This window comes from Chiloscyllium punctatum, chromosome 20 (genome assembly GCF_047496795.1).
Source record: "Chiloscyllium punctatum isolate Juve2018m chromosome 20, sChiPun1.3, whole genome shotgun sequence".
Lineage (NCBI taxonomy): Eukaryota > Metazoa > Chordata > Chondrichthyes > Orectolobiformes > Hemiscylliidae > Chiloscyllium > Chiloscyllium punctatum.
The window spans coordinates 9828558-9849867 of NC_092758.1; the positions used below are offsets into that span (position 1 = coordinate 9828558).

At 41.0% G+C, this 21310-nt stretch overlaps 1 protein-coding gene across 1 annotated transcript in view; it reads right to left on the reverse strand.

Annotated features, from left to right (window-relative positions):
- ik (IK cytokine) overlaps positions 1 to 21310 on the reverse strand; it is a 51432-nt gene that overhangs the window by 18551 nt on the left and 11571 nt on the right. Inside the window, exons 5-13 of the mRNA XM_072590282.1 lie at positions 18790 to 18957; positions 17710 to 17824; positions 16084 to 16154; positions 14654 to 14700; positions 11829 to 11992; positions 10324 to 10432; positions 8001 to 8046; positions 5249 to 5465; positions 507 to 525 (exon numbers count right to left, since the gene is read on the reverse strand). Coding sequence (XP_072446383.1) covers positions 507 to 525; positions 5249 to 5465; positions 8001 to 8046; positions 10324 to 10432; positions 11829 to 11992; positions 14654 to 14700; positions 16084 to 16154; positions 17710 to 17824; positions 18790 to 18957 — 956 coding nt within the window. The remainder of the gene's footprint in view (positions 1 to 506; positions 526 to 5248; positions 5466 to 8000; positions 8047 to 10323; positions 10433 to 11828; positions 11993 to 14653; positions 14701 to 16083; positions 16155 to 17709; positions 17825 to 18789; positions 18958 to 21310) is intronic.

Genomic DNA, 21310 nt, shown 5'->3' on the forward strand with positions numbered 1-21310 from the left:
AACTCTGATTCAAAACTGTGGGCGGCACGGTGGCACAGTGGTTAGCACTGCTGCCTCACAGCGCCAGAGATCCGGGTTCAATTCCCGCCTCAGGTGACTAACTGTGTGGAGTTTGCACGTTCTCCCCGTGTCTGCGTGGGTTTCCTCCGGGTGCTCAGGTTTCCTCCCACAATCCAAAGATGTGCAGGTCAGGTGAATTGGCCATGCGAAATTGCCCGTAGTGTTAGGTAAGGGGTAAATGTAGGGGTAGGGGTATGGGTGGGTTGCGCTTCGGCGGGGCGGTGTGGACTTGTTGGGCTGAAGGCCTGTTTCCACACTGTAAGTAATCTAATCAATGATGGAAAAGGTGCAACAGCATGAAATAATAAGGGGAAAGGGGAAGAGAAAAACAATTGAGACATTCATAAAGTAATCTAAATGTCAAGGCAAAAATGGAGCTGTAGCTCCATGAACTAATCCCAACAGGCCTAATGTGATAAATCATCCTCTCAAAAAAAAATACTCACCAGTCTCCATGTCTGCCGGCTGTTTAAAACAAAACGGAAACAAATTAGGATTATGAGAGTCACAATTACTGATAGTACACACACACACACGAACTAACAACAACTGCAGTCAAAAATCACAAAATCCCTGTAATGCATGGGAAAAATATTATATTTTAAAGAAGCCCCTTCCCCCATTCTGCCTAAGTGTTTGCTACTTGAAAATTATTCTACATATTCCTAAACCAATGCAAGGATTCAACTGAGGCAACAGTACAATAGTTTGGAAGGGTCACGAGACTGAAAAATTAAGTCTGCTTTCTCTCCACAGATGCTGCCAGATTTGCTGAGTTTTTCCAGCAATTTGATTTCAGTTTATGTTTGTTATTTTATTCAGAAACTTTCAACACAACATCCAGTGAGCCACCTGTATATTACATTACATCAGCTTTACCCTTTTATATTTCTCTTATGCAACTTTTGTTTTCAATGAAATATTTCCAGACAGACATAAAAATTTTAAAACTGGTCAATTTTCTCAATTCCTGCAGTCAATTGAGGATTTGCTGTGCCTGGTCAGAAACTGATGCAAGATTCACAATGCAACTGAGATCTGAATGACAATGGCATCCAATTAGGTCCTACACTGACTCACCTTAATGAATTGCCAACATTAAGTAAGGAATCTACACTTGGACATTATTGTACACAGAAATACGATGCAAATATGATGCACACACTTACAGGACAATATTTACTATCTTAATTTTAAACCTCCAAATTAAAGCAAGATACATACATTGCATGGGTTATTTTCCGAATGGCTGCACTCTCGACAGCAATAGCAAACACTTATTTATTGGGTCTACTTCAGCTTAGATTGCCAATTGCTTTCATTTGATTTCCCTCCATATGCTTTCATTCTTGTATAACCCAGGAAGTTCTGCTAGATCATTATCGTGGGAAAATCAATTTCAGATAAGCATCAAATCTAGATTTACATACCAAAATGGAGAGCCCTGTCCTTCAAATGAGAAGCTAAACTAAGACCGTGTCATCCTGATCTTAACGGAATGATAAAGAAACCCATTTTACAAAAGGGCAGTGGAGTTCACCCTAGTACTTTGGCCAATATTCATTGTACATTTACCAGTATTAGAAAGAGATTATCTAGTCAAAGGCATCGCTGTTTGGGGGAGGTTGCAGTGTGTAAACTGGTTTCTACATTTCATGCATTATGATAATGACTACAATTCAAAAAACAACTATTTGCTGTAAAGGGCTTTGAGATGCCCTGTGTTTATAAATGTCTTAACTTTATTCAGGACATAAATGAGGTTCCTTCTTTCAAATGCTACTTAAGTTGCATATCCTTCCACAGCCTTATTCCAGTCTATCACTACCAGCTGAAGTCTCTGCTTATGGTCACTACTCTTCGGACTCTAGTGGATCCACAGCTTCCACCACCACTCATACTGTAAGTGGGACAGCCTCTCCTATCTCACCCCTCTACTGCCAAAAATAATTCTACCTCTTCAATTCAATACCCAGGAAGGGACAACAGTAAAGCAAATGTTTTCCTCTATTCTATCTAAGGTGCTTGCTTGCAAGGTTAACTCAGCTTCTCTCTGCAAAGAGGTTAATATTGCTGGCTGTTGCTGTCTCACAGGGCAAACGTGAGTGAGGACTACAGATGCTGGAAAGGAGAGTTTAGATCAGAATGTTGATGGAAAAGCATAGCAGGTCGGGCAGCATCTGAGGAGCAGGACAAGCGACGTTCCGGGCAAACGCCTGTCATCAGGAATAGAGGCAGGTGTGTGTGTGTGTGTGTGTGTGTGTGTGTGTGTGTGTGTGTGTGTGTGTGTGTGTGTGTGTGTGTCACCACTACTGAGAACACATCAATGAAATGCTGTTTCTTTCCCCACACTTTGTTGCAATGTTTTGCTGGTGCTGAACTTGCCAGTAATTCTATAGCTCAGGCTCAATACTTGACCAGAAGATGTCAATGAGTGAATACTTATATGAAAATGGATAAATGCTCTGGGATTTTGTATCAGCTGTGGGGAATCAGTATATACACAGAATATTTCCTTAGGAGGCAAGTAGCGAGGTACAGTCTACGACAGGAGAGACTGTACAATGGCTGAAGGAGATTATAGACTGTTGTAGACTCAGAGGCTTTTCCTCTTTCCAAGTTTTATATTTTTATGGTTCTCTTCCATTCACAATTATGCCATTCCTTTCTTACGAGTTAACACGGTGACTCATTGCCATTTACAGCTTAGAAGGAGACCATTCGGTCAATTGTGTCAATGCTGGTCAACAAAGACTTGACCAAGTGAATCTAATTTTCCAACTCTTGGCCCATAGCCAAACACTGCTTGAATTTAAACATGGCTTAAATGTTTCAAGTGTTTCTAATTCAACAAGTGACCTTTACTATACTTTGTTTACTAAAAAAGGCAAATCAAACTAATCAACAGCTCCGTTTCTTTACATAGCTGAGACTTAAAGTGATTAATTTTGACCTCAAACTTTGCTACACAGATGCTGCTGTTAGGAAAACATAGATAATCTGCTTTACAGAATTTGCTAAATGTTTCTGGTTTGACAGATACAGAAAAGCCCATTAACCTTCAATCACAGCTCTGTCACAAAAATGACTTTTTCCTCAATAAGCTTCTGTCAAGGGCTCAAATGACTGACTGAATGGTTCCTTCTCTTCGGAACACTATCGTGAAGTTGTGCAGTGACGTGGGCATTGATCCTTGCATGGGGAAGCAGGACCAGGGCAAGAAATTAGAGACCCTGGTGTTTCTCCAGTTTCTGGCTCCTTCATCCCTCTGCATCAACCATTACCATTAATCCTCCCACTTTACATCAAACAGCAATGGGAACAGGAGTCAAAATATTTCCCAGCCCTTTTCCTGAAGGCTGCTTAAGATCTTCTCAGGGGCTAATCTTTGATGTTTGGGAGCAATGTTTTCATCCTCACTAATTCAGCGATGCAGTGACACATCACCTTGTGTGATGATACGATGCATTTGGATTCTCAGATGCAGATTCAATATTGTCAATAATTAGCAAGCCTCCAATAAACAAAGTTGTAACACATAAAGAAAATGTTAATTTCTTAAGACACCATAATATTTAAATTAACACAAGTCAACAGACGTAAGTTAGCAAAGGTTTTTTTAAACCAAAATACATGACAGTTTAACAGGAAAAGACTATCACCATAATATATCTTCCACAGACTGGCAATGTCACAGCAAACATGTAATGACACAATTGGGAGATTCTAAACAAGCAGTTATGATGACTTTTGCACTACATCTCAGATCGCAATCTCAAGATTTAAACTAAATAGCTGGCAATTTTTTTTTACAATAACATCTACTATGTTTTCTCCCCGGAATATTTACCACCCTAAGCTAGAGATTCCACATTAATTTGCAAGGGATTCATTACACCAGTAATTTTCAGATTTCCTGACTCCCAGTTAGTTGAGTATTCCTGTGTTGACAGGTTTTACATTCATCTCCTCACCTCTATTTTGCAGTCTCTTGACCTCTTCCATCTCCTCTTGGAAATTTCTTAGCTTCTTGAGCTTTCTCCCCTCCCCCACTCCCTTGCAGCCTCATTCTTTCTTCAACTCTGCCTTTCAACCTCTATCTCTGCCCCCAACCTTGCAGCCAATCTTTTTTTCTCTCTGTCCTTGCAGCGTCTCTCCTTCCCCACACTTGGAGCACCTCCCCCCTCCCGAATCCCCAACCTTTGCAGTGCACTCCTCTATTCCTTGACTTTGCAGGGCTCGCCTCCATCTACCTTTTGTTCCCCACCTCAGTCGCTTCCTCTGCCAATCTTTCACTCCCCGATGACAGGAGACTCGACCTCTGTCTTTGTCTCTCTCATTTCTTCCCCTGCAGCCAGCCTTTGTAACCTCCCATTGTTTCTCTGGGCATAGTAACTCAAGACTCTTGCCCTGAACCCCCTCCCCTTCTTGCTGCTCCTCCAATCACAGGCTGGTTCGGAACAGTGTTTTTTTTCATATGTTCAGTAGCAAGAGGGTGGGTTACAGTGGTGAACAGATAGCCCCAGAGCATTCTCTTCCTTTGCTGTTATTCTAAAAAGGGAGAAGTATTGAATGTCTGGAAAGATCACACCCCATCACCTAAAATATACCAAACAAAGGTCCAGAGATACGTGGAGGATCAACACTTTTGGCTGCTGGTCTTGAGCATAGAGATAGTGATGATGAGTGGCCACTCGACTGGATTACAACCTTCCAACTCAGCATCGTCCACCTCGGGATCTTCCAACCCCATAGCTGCAATGTGGATTTCACCAGTTTCCTCATTTCTCCTGCCCCCACCTTATCCCAAATCCAACCTTCCAACTCAGCACCGCCCTCATGACCTGTGCATCTTCCTTCCCACCTATCTGCTCCACTCTCCTCTCTGACCTATCATCACCCCCACCTCTACATCACACTCTCAGCTACCTCCCCCCAGCCCCACCCCCCCTCCCATTTATCTCACCACCCTCTCGGCTCACAGCCTCATTCCCGATGAAGGTCTTTTACCCAAAACATCGATTCTCCTGCTCCTCGGATGCTGCCTGACCCGCTGTGCTTTTCCAGCACCACACTCTCCACTCTATTCTCCAGCACCTGCAGTCCTCACATTCACTTGTATTACAACCTCTACTGCTTCTGAAAATGGTTCATGTGATGGAGTTAACACTGAGTTATATGAGCTCACCTCATCGTCCACTCTTGGCTTCTCAAAGTAGTTGTGTCTGGATTTTTTCTCTTCGTCTCTTTCTCTTTCCCTTTCACGCTCCCGTTCTCTCTCCCTTTCTCTTTCTCGCTCCCGTTCTCGCTCTCGTTCTCTCTCCTTTTCACGGTACTTTTCACGCTCCTTTTCTCGAACAACCTTTGCAGTTGTTGGCACATAGTCACCAATGTCATCGAAGATGCTGAAAGCAAATACAAAAAGGTTCACATGGGAATTCACAATGTTTTGCAAAAAGTCAAGTCTCTCTTTATCAAGAACAATTTTTAAATTACTATGCAAAACACAGTGCTCTCAGAGATTTGGGACAAAGTGGGTTGAGTGTCAGGGAACAAGACAGCGAGAGAGAAAGCTTTGATTTAGGATACCATCTGAAGAATCTCATCAAGGTAGTGCTCCCTCAATACTGCAATGGGAATGTCAGCTTAGACTTTGCGTTCGAGCATCTGGAGTGAAACTTGAATCCATGATCTTGACTCAGAGGCGAGATTACGACCAACAATACGGCAGCATTAACTGATGGATTGATTGTTCAATATAGAGACTTTAGTTAGTTCTAGACAGAACTAAGATTGCTTGTCAGACCAGAACACACAATCACTTCAAATTAGATTTAACCTGACAACATTCTTGGATTTAGAAAATATGGTGTATATCAGTGATTTTCCATCCTTCAGTTTCAGACTTTAGAGCTGTAAGTAATGCATGGTCTTCATTTACAGTCACTTATTTCATTTGTGAACTGTTGTTGCAACACTGAGTGAAATCTCGCTCTGTCTTGATTTCTTGCTGGACTTCTCTCTCTCTCTTTTGTCCTGGTTTGCATTCGTCATCTAAATTTGTCTGACATGCAAATCATTCTTTAACAACTGACTTGATTATTTGACGAAAGAACAAGTGCTGGTCACTAAAACAAACACCCACATATGGAGACTGCCCCAAGTTAATGGTCAGCTACACAGCATTGGGTTCAGTCAACCTTGACTGTGTTCCCAAACTAAACTAGTCTCACTGCCTGCCTTTGGCCAATATCCCTCCACACCTTTCCTATTCACGTACTTATCCAAGTATCATTTCAACATTGTAACTGTTCCTGCATCCATTTCCTCTGGCATTTCATTCTACACACTAACCACTCTGTGTAAAAAGGAATGTTCCCCTCATGTCCTTTTTAAATCTTTTCCTCTCACCTTAAAAATTTGCTCCCAAGTTTTGAACTCCACCACTTTAGGGGAAAAGACCTTCGCTATTTATCTTATCTATGTCCCTCATAATTTTATATATTGCTGTAAGGTCACCTACGCTCCAGTCAAAAAATTTCCAGCTTATTTTTATAACTCAAACACTCTATTCCAGGCAACATCTCGATAAATCGTTTCTAAACTCTGTCCTATTTAATAATATCCTTCCTATAACTGGGCGACCAGAACTGCACACAATACTCTAGAAGAGGTCTCACCGGCATACTGAACAATCTCAACATGACCCTCCAACCCCTATACTCAAAGGTCTGAGCAATGAAGGCAAGCATGCTAAACGCCCTCTTAACCACCCTGTCTACTTGTGACACAAATTTCAAATTGAAGAGGAGTAGGGAATTTGTCCTTATTATTTTGGTCAATGTCCTTCCTTTAGCCATTACCAAAAAAAAACACATTATATGGTCACTCATTGAATTGCTGTTTTTGATTGCTGAAGTTAGGAAGAAGCACTGAAAGGTTATAGCACAGAAAGAGGCCATTCAACCCATCATGTCAGCAATGGCTGAATAAACCAGTCTTATTTAGTTCCAGCATTACACCCCTGCTTTTGCATTCAAAACTTTGCCAGTGGTGGAAAGTATCCTATATACCTCCTTTACTATGTTATCTATATTTCTGCCACCTTCAGGGACCTGTGCATATATGCTCCAAGGTCCATCTATTTCTTCACCTCTCTCAATATCCTACCATTTATTACCTTCTTGTTGCTTGCATAACAAGAGTGACTGCACTTCCAGAGCAAGATGTTGTATCAGCTTTGAGTTGGTTAGTAGCACTCTCACCTCAGAATCAGAATATGGTGGGTTTTAGTCCCAACCCAGAAATACTTGAATACTGGGAGCTAAGCAGATGCTTATCTTTAGTAGAGGGCATATTGCACTCTCTGAGCTGTATCTTTCAAATGAGACAAAAGAGGCTCAGACCTTCTGCTCAGGTGGACTGCAAAAAAATCTATTTAGAAGAAAAATGTGGGAGTTCTTCTTGGTGCCCAATATTTATCCCTTAATTCTTACAAAATAAATTAGCGGGTCATCATCACATAACTCTTTGTGAGAGTTGCTGCTATGCGCAAATAGCTATGCTTCCTAAACCATGACGACACTTCGAAGATACTGCATTGACGATAAAACGTATTGGAGAAAGTAAGGACTGCACTTGCTGGAGAGTCAGAGTCAAAAAGTATGGCACTGGAAAAGCACATCACATTCCTGATGAAGGGCTTAATCCTGAAATGTCGACTCTCCTGCTCCTCTGATACTGTCTGATCTGCTGTGCTTTTCCAGTGCCACACTTCTCGACTACAAAACATATTGGACATTCTGATCCATTGCTGTTTGTAATCAGTCGTTTGGAACTTTAAAATATCTGTCCTGCAGCTGCAAAAGATCTCTTTCTCTCATACTGTGCCTCAAGCCTCCTAAATAAAAGCTATCCACGTAAAAAAGTACCCAAGTTACCTTATATCAGCCTCAGGCGGTCTCTTGTCATCGCCTCCTAATTTACCTGAGAAAAGGGATTAAAAAAGCAATTTATTACAAAGTCAATTAATCACTGAGGCAGCTAATGGAATAGAAATACTTTTCTCTGTTTCATATCTACAAAATTTAGGACCACTGTTCTGCTGAGGTAGCACATATCTAGGATAAAGTGTGAAACTAAGCTACTAGGTTAGAACAATTCCTCAATTTCTGCACTGTTGAAACTGATTGTCACCAGTTATGAATGTAAATTAATGCTTTCCTGCTGTCACTCAATATTCAATTATTCAGTGTTGTTGACGGGTGTCCTTTAAAGGGCATAATTTGTCAAGTGTGAAAATATTTTGGCCTAACCCTCTTGTACTGTGCATAACAACTAATGACAGGCTTTTGTTTTTTTGTTTAAAAAGACATGACTTGTGCCTCAAGCACACATTTTATACTAAGAACACAACGGTGAAGTACTGAGGAAACTCAGGTAAAGGATCAAGTGTAACAAATCAAGACAGATCAACAGGACCACACAGTGTGACAAGTGAACTAAAAAAGTATTTTTTAATAAAATGAACAGTACTTAAAGTACTTTATAATGTTTAAAAGCAGCATGAAAATGCTGCTGCTTTAACCTCAAAGTCTTTTCAAGAGAGCTAAACATATCTGAATCTATTGAGAGATGATGGTGTTGTGTTCATCTTGCTGCAGAAGTAATCCAGAGGCTCAGGCTAATTGCTTTGAGGGACACAGGCAGCACAGCATAACTAAATACAATTAATAATTCTGAAATTTAAAACCAGTGCCAGTAATGGCAAACATGAAGCTATCAACAATTGTTGGAGAAACCTTTCAGATTCGAAAGGTTTTTTTTTGAAAAGGAAACCTGCCATCCTCACCTGGTCAGATCCCCAGACCCCCAGCAAAGTGGCTGAGCAAACCACACAGTTCAAGGGGCAAATATGGAGGGGCAGCCAATTCTCAAATTAAAAAATGTGCTTAGATTTCTGATAACACCTATTTTTAAGTTATGTCGCTAAAACAATCACCCACATAAGCAGCAGAAGCAATGATTGGAATCACAGAAATAAATAATGTAAGAGCACATTCAGTTTGTTGCACCTGCACTGTCTCTTTGAAAGAGCACTCATATTGAGTCACCCCCTCACAGATTTTGTCCTTAGCCCTGTGAGGTTGACAACTAACTGTTCAATGCCTTTTTAGGAATTAATTATTGCATCTACCGGCTTTTCAGGTAAAACATTCCAGATCCTGACAAATCTCGGGCGTCTTTTTATTTTTGTGCTTTTTAAAATTGTGGACTGAAATGAGAAAGAACCATCTTAAATCCCAGGTTTTGAAAAGCAAGTAACTTGACACTTACAGCAGGTACGGGAGCCTAGGTGGCTCAGTTGGTTGGGCAAGAGACTTTAACATGAGGAACCAGGGTTCAAGCTCCTGTTCAGATGAATTTTTTTATTGTCTTCAAGCAGGGGAAAAGACAAAGTTGACAAAGGCAACCTATTTCAACTTGTTGGAGATTCTACAACTCCAGGCATACTCCAGGAATTACAGCCAGACTATCCAGGAATGATGGTAGGAAGCACTTCAACAAGCAAAGGGTGGGAGATGTTTGGAAGTCTCTTCCATAAACAGTGGTTGATACTACATCAGTTGATAATTTAAAATATGAGATAGATAAATCCTTTGCTCAACAAAAATTTAAGGGATATGGGACAATGGCAGGCATATACAGTTAGGCCACAGATCAGCCATGATCTCACTGAATGGTGGAACAGGCTCAAGGGGCTGAATAACGTATGCCTGCTCCAGTGTTGCTAAGCATCAATCGCACAGCTGTTTGAACGAGCAATAATTGAAATTTGGGTTGGAGACACTTAAAAAAGCTTTAACTTTTGTGACAACTCCAGGAATAATGAGGCTTAGCTTCCAGAGCACTACCAGAGTGTTGTGGCACAGTAAAAAGATTCCTGCTCACGTCTCTTCGCCAATGATTTTAAATCTCTGACCTCTAGTTATTAACCCACCAGCCAAAGGGAACAATATTTCTTTACTTATCAAAATCCTTTCCTCCATCTTGAAAACCAGTTCTGCCATCTTCACTGTTCCAAGGAGAACAGGTCTAGCTTTTCCAAGTTCTCCTTGTAAATGAAGACTCTCATCCCTGGTAATATCCTGAGAAACCTCTTCTGTACTCCAAGGCCTTTAGATCTTTCCTGAAGTGCTGTGCTCAGTAAAACGCAGGCTTCGAAAGCCTGCAGCAGAAACTTGCATTTTGTGAGATTGTTACCTTTATCTTTCTTCTTCAGCTTCTTGTTACGAGTACCCTGACGCAGGTAGGACAGGATCTGAGTCAGTTTATTGATCACAATGTCATTTGTGGTCAAGGTTGTCTGTGCCTGAACAGAAAGAACAGACGGATCACAACAAGGTGAATAAGTTACATCAAAAGTACAAAGCAAGCAAAAATCAACACAGGACACAACTCCCATGAGGGACAAATTTCCCAGCATCAGCACAACTGGCAGCTAGCAAGATATTTCTCTGCACCTTACAGACTGAATAGAATTTTAGCACAACTTTTCATTGGGTTTGCAGATATTTTGAAAAAACAAGCTGCTAATGACATTTAAAGCATCTGAAATTTTTGTGGACTAGTGGTTTTAAACTTAAACTCAATTACGAGGGTATGAAGATGAAGCTGGATAAAATGAACTGGGAAAATAAGGGGTAAGCCAGAAGAAATGCAGTGGTAGACACTTTGCACATATTTAATAACGTTTAGCAAAGATACACTCCACTGGGAATGGAAGGCTCTAGGAGCAGGATACACAATCCATGGCTGAGAAAATTAATCTGAAAGTAAAAATGTACAATTCAGTGATGATTCATGGTAGGTCAGAACATCAGACAGAATTTAAAAACTTGCAAAGGATGATGAAAAATGTAACAAGGAAGGAGAAATTAGACCACAAGAGAAAATTAGCTAGAAATATAAAAACAGTTGGTAAGAATTTCTATAAGTAGTTAAAAATGAAGAGTTACAAGAGTAAATGCTGGTTCTGCAGAGAGTGAAGCTGGGGAATTAATAACAGAAATAAGGAGGTGGTTAATATGTTGAACATATGTTTTGTTTCTTTCTTCACTGTAGAAGACAGAAATGGTAGGGAAATATGTCTAAATCAGGAGAAAAATGGGAGGAAGGAACCTAAATCAACCACAATCACCAGAAAAGGGGCATTAAGAAAATCATTAAAACTAAAGGCTGACAAGTCATTAGGACCCAATGGATGTCTTTCTAGGGTGTTAAAAGAAGTGGCTGCTGAGGTAGCAGATCTTTTGGTTTTAATTTTCCAAAATTCTCTTGAACCTGAAAATGTTCCGAAAGATTGGAACATAGTAAATTTAACTCCTTTATTCAAGGAAGGAGATAGAAAAATCGTAAACTACAGGACAGATCAGTTAGTTTAACATAAATAAAATGAAAAATACCAAGTTCTCCTGAAGCGATTATAGCAGGGCACTTAGAAAATTCTAATACAAAGTACCAAATACATCTCCATTAATTCTACTCTGTTACCACAACTTACAGTTTCACAATCATGTTACTGCATTTCATGTCAGTCAATAGGGGGTACCGGGTTGCCCTAAAACATGAGTGTGTGATTGAGACAGAAGTTTTGTATCATTCTCCCAAAGCCCACCACAAATGTAAACCTGTGCAAGGCCTCAATGCTCCTTTAAGATCTGTTAAGACAAGTTATAATAATCTGCTATTGAATGACTGATCTTCACCTCCATTGTAGGACAGTCAGCTTTGCTCCTGATTAATGTTGTAGGTACATCTGTGTCTGCATACTCGTCATCCAGATCCACAACATATGCCATGCGCCCTGGCAAAAACAGCTCATTTCGCTCTTGGGGCTTCATTTTAAACAGGATACGGTATGCGTTACGCCCTGGAAAGGAACAAAAGACTGAGTTGATGACTTTAAATGCTGCCTTTGTAAGTGAATCCAACATTGCTGATAAAAATGTTCAATACTGGTGTTAGTGTGCAATGAACACAGACTGTGATACTATGGGGACTATGCTCAATTAGTCCTGCACACGGCCAGCATAAGGAATATACTGATTCTGATGTAGATTGAGGTGCTGTGCCTACTGCAGAAATATCACAGTCACCCAGAGACTCGGGTTCGATTCCACCCTCGGCAACTGTGTGGTGTTTACATGTTCTCCCTGTGTCTGTGTGGGTTTCCTTCCACCAAATACATCTCCATTAATTCTACTCTGTTACCACAACTTACAGTTTCACAATCATGTTACTGCATTTCATGTCAGTCAATAGGGGGTACCGGGTTGTCCTAAAACATGAGTGTGAGATGTGCAGGTTACGCAGATTGGTCATGCTAAATTTCCCATAGTGTCCAGGGATGTGCAGGCTCGGTAGATTAGTCGTGGGAAATGCAGGGTTACAGGGATAGGGTAGGGGAGTGGGTCTGGGTAGGATGTTCTTTGAAGGGTCAGTGTGGACTTGATAGGCTGAATGGCCTGCTTCCACACTGTAGGGATTCTATGACTCTATGGATTCTAAGAATGCCAGAGAAAAGATCACAGAAGCCTTTCACAGGAGGCTCCCAAGCACTGAGGATGTCACCTACACAGGGGACGCAACGTCTGCAACACAAATTCCCAGCTCGGCGAACAGAACCACAACATTCTAAGAAAACTTCAAAGGGAAGTTTTTTAAGTATCAGCCTAATTTCTTCATTACATCGCTCATGGCATTCTATTAATAATGAATGGTTGCTGTTATGAAGGGGATACGGTCAATTCCGATATTCAGTCAGATCGAGGCCAAACTGTATCTTATCCAGAGAACCCTTCAATACCTCTGCCTAACAAAAATCTATCAAACTGAGTTTTGAATTTTTTTTCTCAACTCCCCAGCCTCATCAACTTTTCTTGAGGAAGAGGGGGATAGATCATAGTGCAGTGGGTGACATTATGGCAAAGATAGGTGACTGGCTTGCTAACAGGAAGCAGAGAGGAGGAATAATTGGATCCTTTACAGGCTGGCAGGTGTCAAGTATGGTGTGCCACGAGGGTCAGTGCAGGGACCTGAGCTCTTTACAAATTTTATAAATGATTTTGATGAAGGAATTGAAGGTATGTTAGCTACATTTGCTGACGACACAAAGATAGGTAGAAACGTAAATTGTGGAGATGATATAACAAGCTTACAGAATTTTGGGGATAGGTTAAATGAATAGGCGAAGAACTGGCAAATAAAGTACAATGTGGAAAACTGTGAAGTTGTCCATTTTGGCAGAAAGTATAATAGAAGCATATTATCCAAATGACGAGGGGCTACAGAGCTCGGAGGTAGAGACTGATCTGTATGTACTAATGCATCACAACAAATAATCAGGAAAGTCAATAGAATCTTACGTCTTATTGCAAGTGGAATTGAATACAAGAATTGGGAGGTTACACTTTAGTCATACAGAACATTGGTGAGACTGCATCTTGATTCTTGTGTATAGTACCAGTCATCATGGAAGGACGTTCATGTTGTGGGAGCAGTTCATAGAAGGTATACACAACCTATACCTGGAACGGGTAGATTGCACTATGAGGAAAGGCCTGATCACTATCTTTTGGAATTTAGAAGGATCAGAGGTGACCTATTTGAAACACAAACGATTGTGAGGGGATTTGACTGGGTGCATGCTGAAAGGATGCTTCCTCTTGTGGCAGAATCCAGATCTAGAGGTCATATAGGTTGGACAGGCTGAGCTTGTTTCACGTGGAGTTTACAGGAGTGAGGAGTGACTTGTCTGAAGTGTTTAAGATCCTGAATGATCTTGGCAAGACAGGGTGTAGAGAAGATGTTTCGTCTAATAAGGGAGTCCAGAACTCAGGTGGGAGTGGATTCTAAAATTAGGAATCGCCGTTTAAGAACAGAGATAATGAGAAATATTTTATATGAGAGTTGAAGAGACTTTGGAACTCTTGAGTTCTCCAAATACAAATAACCTTCCTTCCAACGCCCCGCTCCCGCTCCCCTCCACCCCCCCCCCCCAACTGGCTCTCTTTCCAGTCTCTCTCCTTCCCAACTGGATTCATTCCTCCCATTAACAAACCAGGCTGTAGCCTCTACCTGTGTTCACCTACCCCTACCACACCACTCCGCCCCTCTCTTGAACCCAAAACCCTCCCCCTCCCCCACCCTCCATTTACCCCTTTATACACACCCCCAGTCCTGAAGAAGGGTTATCTCCAAAATGTTGACTTCTCCACCTCCTGATGCTGCCTGGTTTGTTGTGTTCTTCCAGCCTCCTGCTTGCTTACTTTGGATTCAAGCATCTGCAGGTCTTTTTTTGTCTCTCATTAGGCAGTGGAGGCAAGGTCATGACATTTTTTAACTTAGTGGTGATAGTTTCTTGTTAGACAAGGGGAATGAAAGTTCATTGGGGGCAGACACAAACAGATCAGACATGGTCTTATTGAATGGCACTGCAGGCTTTAGGGGTGAAATGGTCTATTTCTGCTCCCACATCAGGAACACTGATTAACACATACGTGCTATGGTGTCCAAAGCTATTGCTGCTTACCTAAACGAGTCTTAAATTCAATTTTGTTTTCTGGATCTTCATCTTTTCTAAGAGAATTAGAAATGTATATTAATTAGCATCCATATTGAAAATGACCTGGGCAATTTCCAGAGAGGATTATTTCACTTTAACATTCAAACATCTAACCAGTTCCCAGATAGGCATTATTGAAAACATTCAAAGTGTCTCTCTCTTTGGTCTGGTCATGTATATAACTGATTATCAACTAAAAGTTATAGATAGCACCAAATAAACCGTGTAGGCAATTCCTGGTACGTAGTGTCAGAGGAACCGAAGGAGACCATTCATCTCAAATGTTAATTCTAATCTCTCTCCCTCTCTGCAGCAGTAACACTGTATTCTGCACTTAGTTCTGCATCAAGGTAGCATTTTGTATGGTATGATCTGCCTGTCTAACACACAAAACAACACTTTTCACCCTACCACAGTACATGTGATAAAAATTAATCAATCAATAAATCAAATCTGTTCCAAAATTCAATCAGGGTTTGTGAAACCTGCATATTAATCAATCTACACATGTTGGTTCTCTATCAAAATTCTGTCACTGTTAATGAGGGGAGGCAATGGTGCAGTGGTATTATGTGGTTGATTCTTTACTGCCCTCTGAGCAATTAGAGATGGGCAATAAATGCTGGTTTGGCCAGCGACGCCCTCATTCAGGGAATGAATTTTTTTTAAAAAACTGAAATTTTCTAATGGCCCCATGCCTTAAAATCTTTTGAAGGGGAGAGAGTTCCAGATTTCCTCTACCCTTTCTATGAGGATGTGCTGTCTGACATCAATCCCCAATAAAAACAGGAAGTGCTGGAGAAACTCAACAAGTTTGACAGAACTTGAAGTGAACCTGTGTATCAAAGATGAGCCATTGGACTCAAAATATTAAGTCTGCTTCTCTCTCCACTGCTGTGGCTGGACCTGAAGAGTTTCTTCAGCACTTTATTATTTTTATTTCAGATTTCCAGCACATTGCGTATTTTACTATCAGTCCTGAACTTCTTGGCTCTAATATTATCCTAGATTCGCGCAAAGGCACAGTTTATTTCCTTACTCTTCTAGACCCAATAGTCTCAAGTCCGGTCCGTTCAACCTTTCCTCAAAAGGCAATCTGCCCATTCCATTAGTCTGGTAAAACTTCTCTGAACCATACTGTACAAGAATGGTAACTACCAACAAGAAAATAAACTTGCAGAGCTACAGGGAGAGCAGGAAATGGAATTGGCTGGATTGGTCTCCTGAGAGTCAGCATACTCTACATTTCCAATCACTGACCTCAGCCAATCTTACCTTGTTCAGTATCTTCTTGCTGTATAACCTAAGTTTGCACAATCAAAATGCTGGTCTTCACGCTAAATCCTATTAAAACTTTTCCTTTCACTACTGCTGTGACGTTATTTCAAATCACTTACTTCACCTCCTTCTGTACTTTCTCAATCATGTCTTCCTCTTCCCTCTCTTTGCTGGTGATTTCAGCACGGACCTAATAAAAACATCAAACATAATTAGTCAGCTTGACCTGAAATATTTCCTGAATTCAATCTGCTAACTAAAAACAAATAATAGCCAGTTGCAGAAATATTGGTGAATGACTGCAGTAATCCCTACTCTTCTGACAGCTGAAGATACTTGGCTCCACCAAACCAGAGATTCCCTCACCTAATTAAAAACTCGTGAGATGGCAGAAGTTCATTACAATAACAAAGTTAAATAAAAACCAAAAGAACTCTACTTGCCATAAATCAGAGGCAAAAACTGCTGGAAAAGCTCAGCAGGTCTGGCAGCATCTGTGGAGAGAAATCAGAGTTAACATTTCCAGTCGAGTGACCCTTTCTCAGAACTTCTGAAGGAGGTCACTTGGACCTGAAACGTTAACTCTGAATTCTCTCCACAGATGCTGCCAGACATGCTGAGCTTTCCCAGCAGTTTCTATTTTTGAAATAGAGTTAAATGGTTCTTAAAATAAGCCTTAAATTCTAATTTCTTCTTTGTTCCCCATTCCTTTCACTTCGTATTTTCCAATTTTTGTTTTTCTTTTAGTTGCTGCATCCCACTATTAACCCTGAATATGGGGTCCACCTGGGTATAATGTAGCCTTGACTCAGCCAATAAGTGATTTGTCAGGACTGAGGTCAGTGATGGTGTAAGGTTCGACAGATGCCCTTAGGGTACTGCCTCCAGTTCATGCTGCTGCTCCAATGGGCAGCCAAGCTCACAGAAACATGGCAGTGAACAAAAAAGTAAAATTAATCAAAACCACAGATGAAAGTTTGCAAGTGTCTGATGCTGCAAGAGTCTTCTTGCAATGAGATGATCAATAAGAACATAGACTTACATATGATGGAGAGGGAACAAAAACCAAGACTATGAACTCTTCCCCAATTAACATTATACATCATTTACTTTGCCAGGAGGCATCATCCTAGCCAGAAGTGCACCACTAAATCTTGTGGTAGCTCACAGAAACAGGAATAAAATACAACCATTTAGCACCTTTTGACAACTTGGCTGTCTCAAAGCATCTTACAGATAATTAATTATTTTTTAATAGTTGTCACTACTGTTGAAGTGAAAGGCAGTAGTCAATTTCCAGATAGCAAGCTTCCTTGGGATTTATGACCAAATAATTTATTATTTTTAGGTAATGGTGGATAGATAATGGGGAGGACTGCCCTACTGCTTTTCAGTTTATGGGATCTACTATGTTCACTTGACAGTGTAAAAGATGCCTTAATTTAAATCATTTTCAGCTGAAAAATGGACTCTCTGACAGTGCAGCATTTCTTCAGCACTGCACTGAAGACTCAGTCTAGATTATATGAAGTCTCTGCAGTGGAGCTTGAACATTCAGTCTTCCATTGAGGCATGGCAGACACTTAAGGAAAAAGTGACTCAAATCATATGCATTTTCAGAGAAACTGATGGTAGAACTGCAAATCAATGTCAGCTGTATCCAAGTAACCTGGAAGGTGGCTTAATGCAGTTCTTCATCTCTGACTTTAGTCAGCATTTTTCACTTTAAGAGAAAAGGTGCTGACCTTCTGCAGTAGGGCAAAGTCCAACCCTTTCACCAAGTGAGTGTGCTCCATGTCACCACCCAAGAACTTGGATTCCTGAATCAGTTGGCGTCGCTTCTCTGCAGCAGACTTATCCCTGTATGAGAAAGAAACAAAGGAATGAACCACAGGAAACTCTTGATGATTTTCAGAACAAATGAGGATGCATGTTTGTTGAAAGCACTTTTAAACCAAGAAAATAATCTTATAAACAGCTATGGCTTTCAAAAAGTAAATTACAATTTTATAACATCACCACTGTGATGTCCCCAGAAAGACTCAGAGTGAACAGAAGAAATTACATTTTGAATTGTTCTGAGTGGCACTAAGCTTCACCAGCTTTTTCCACACACTGAGGAAGTTGGGATGGTCTCAGGCATTAGCAGCCTCTTCTTAGGGAGAGAAAAATGAGAAATCGTTGCAGCGCTTGAAATGGGTTCACAGCAACATGGCTTTCCCATTACGGTCATTATATATCAGTACGTTCCTCTGTCTAGTCAGCATTTACTGAGCAGTTTCCAGCCCTCCTCTGACCTGCAGCTCGATTTAAATTAGTCAGTGCTGAGTACTAACTGTCTACCTTTCCCACTTATGATGGGACATAGAAGGGCTGAAGTACAAAAGAAACAAGTGAATATTAACAAGGCATTAGCTACACAGAATGGTTCTTGTATTTAGTACACCTTATCAGGAGGGGGAAACTTGTCGTCGAAGGACAATTAGTTCTGAAATACCAAACTGTGAGCCATGATCTTATTGAAAGGTGGAGCAGGTTTGAGAGATGAAGTGGCCTCCTTCTGTTTCTAATTCATACGTTTATAAATGTCAACTTTTGAAATTTTTGTTATATTAAACATATAATTGTTGTGGCTTACTGGCTGATGTAAAACTTGTTTTTAAAATCGCATAGGTCAATACGCTCCGTAAAGTTTTGCTACTGTACATGGTTGGTTTTATTCAATGCATAGTATTGCTGCTGGAAAGTGGGACTAATGTAGGTTGGAGTATATTTTGATAGTACAGAATTGATGTGCCGAGTGTCTGACTCTAGGATACACTTACGCCTCTGCAGTTGGTCCAACTGCCCTATAGTTTGCTGTTGTGCTGATAAGCTCTGTTTCTTCATAATCTTTGTTCACACCATCTCGCCTCTCTCTTGCTCGATCACGGTACTTCTCTGCTAGCTCACGCTCTCTCTCCAACTCCTGCTGTCGCAGCTTTGCGTAATAGCTGAAAGTGAATCAGAGGAAAGTTCAGCTGAGTGACAGAACACAGAGACCTCTAGCTCTTTCACACCGGTCCAAATCAGGTTCAGCACATTTGGGAGTGAGAAGCGCCTTCCCCCTCTGTCCGTCACTTACCTACCATGGTTCCAAACCAAGTGTGTTCTGACTGCCTCCCATCTCCTTCCATGTCAATGAGGAGTCACATTATAAAACACCCCTTAATTTGAAATGAACACTTGGACACTCGCTCAGTTGAAGCTTGCAGAACACACTGGAGGCACATCAGAAACAGATTTAGTCTTCATCTGTGTCTTATGAAAATTAAATTCTGATCTGGAACAGCAGTTGCCTGAAACAGCAGTTGCAGCAGCTTTCAATTGTGGTTTTGAATTTGGAAAAGAATTGATACTTGGAAGAAATAGAATAGAATCCGTGGGCGGCACGGTGGCACAGTGGTTAGCCCTGCTGCCTCACAGCGCCAGAGACCTGGGTTCAATTCTGGCCTCAGGCGACTCTCTGTGTGGAGTTTGCACGTTCTCCCCGTGTCTGCGTGGGTTTCCTCCGGGTGCTCCAGTTTCCTCCCACATTCCAAAGATGTGCAGGTCAGGTGAATTGGCCATGCTAAATTGCCCGTAGTGTTAGGTAAGGGGTAGATGTAGGGGTATGGGTGGGTTGTGCTTCAGCGGGGCGGTATGAACTTGTTGGGCCGAAGGGCCTGTTTCCACACTGTAAGTAATCTAATCTAATCTAATCTAAAAAACTTACCATCTGTTCACCACCCCCCGAGTTTATTCTCTCGGCGGAGTTTAATTATCAAATAAGGTTTACCAGCCTTCTCTCCAATACAGCTTTTTGTTTAAAAACACTTCCATTCACGTGTTAACATAAAATGCCATGGTAAAGAGAAAATCCAAGAAAAAGCTGTTCTATTTGATGACACTATCCTCTGAAAACTCACTTACCATTTCCTGGCTCCTCTGCAATTTCTTATCTCCAAAAAGACCACCTTGCATGCAGTCTGCCTCCTCTACATGTAACCTTAATACACCTAAATTAAAATTTCTTGCCTATTGTTTTGGTTCTCTTATTCGAGGAGGAATGTAGTTGTATTGGAGGCACTAGATTCAGAGGAGGTGCACTACATTGATTCCAGACTTGACGGGTTCGTCTTATGAAGACAGAATGATGTGGAAGTGCCAGTGTTGGACTAGGGTGGACAAAGTTTAAATAAAAATCACACAACACCAGGTTATAGTCCAACATGTTGATTTGAAAGTACAAGCTTTCGGAACGTTGCTCCTTTGTCAGGTAGCTAGGGGGGCAGGATAGAGAATTTATTGTAAAAGATCAAAGTGTCATACAGCTAATGCAATGTATTGCACCAGACTGCTGTTAAGTCTTTAAACATTTAGAATGGGGATGCAGGTTTCAATTGATTAATATGTAAATCCCAGAATTTTTTTCAAGTCACAGCTCTGAGATAACTAAAGGTTTTATCAGTATATAAAAAAAGGTGACATCTCAGCTCAGACAATGCATTAAAGTTATGAGGTTAGAGTCCATCTGTATCCCAACCTAGAGTCAGACTGGTTCTAGTTCCAAAAAGATTGAGCAGTTTAGGCCTATACTCTTTGGGGTTTAAGTAAATGAGGAGAGATCTAACTGAGGTATACAAGATGCTAAAGGGGATTGACAAAATAAACATGGAAAGGATGTTTCCTCAAGTGGGCAATATAAAATAAGCGGTCATTGTTTTAGGCTAAGTGGGAGCAGATTTAAAACAGAGATGAAGAGAAATTACTTCTCTCAAGGGACAATTCACTATTCCAGAGTGTGTGGATGTTGGGACAAATTTGAGGAGATAGACAGATTTTTAATTAGTAATAGGTCAAAGGGTCATGGATAGATGAGCAGGAAAGTGGAGTTGAGACTGAAATGAGATCAGCCATTAAATGGCAGAGCAGGCTCATGGGGCTCAACTGCATATTCCTCTCCGATGTTCTTACCATCTAAGTTGTAGGTCTGAGTACAGTATTCTTTCATGTGATGTGGGTGTAACTGCCAAAACCTGTTGTCCTGCATTTGTTACCTCTCTCTAATTATCTTTGAGAAGGTATTGGTGAGTTGCATTCTTAAATTTAGTAGTCCCTGGGGTTATATGTACATGCTATGAGGAAGGGAGTTCATGGACTTTAACCCAGCGACAGTGAAGGATGGTGATAAAGCTCCAAGTCAGAATGTTGAGTAACCCGGCAGGAATTTTGCAGGTGCTGATTTTTATATTCATCTTCTGCCCTTATCGTTCTAGATGGTGGAGGGTGCTCTCAAAGAAGCCTTGATGAGTTAGTGCTGTACAT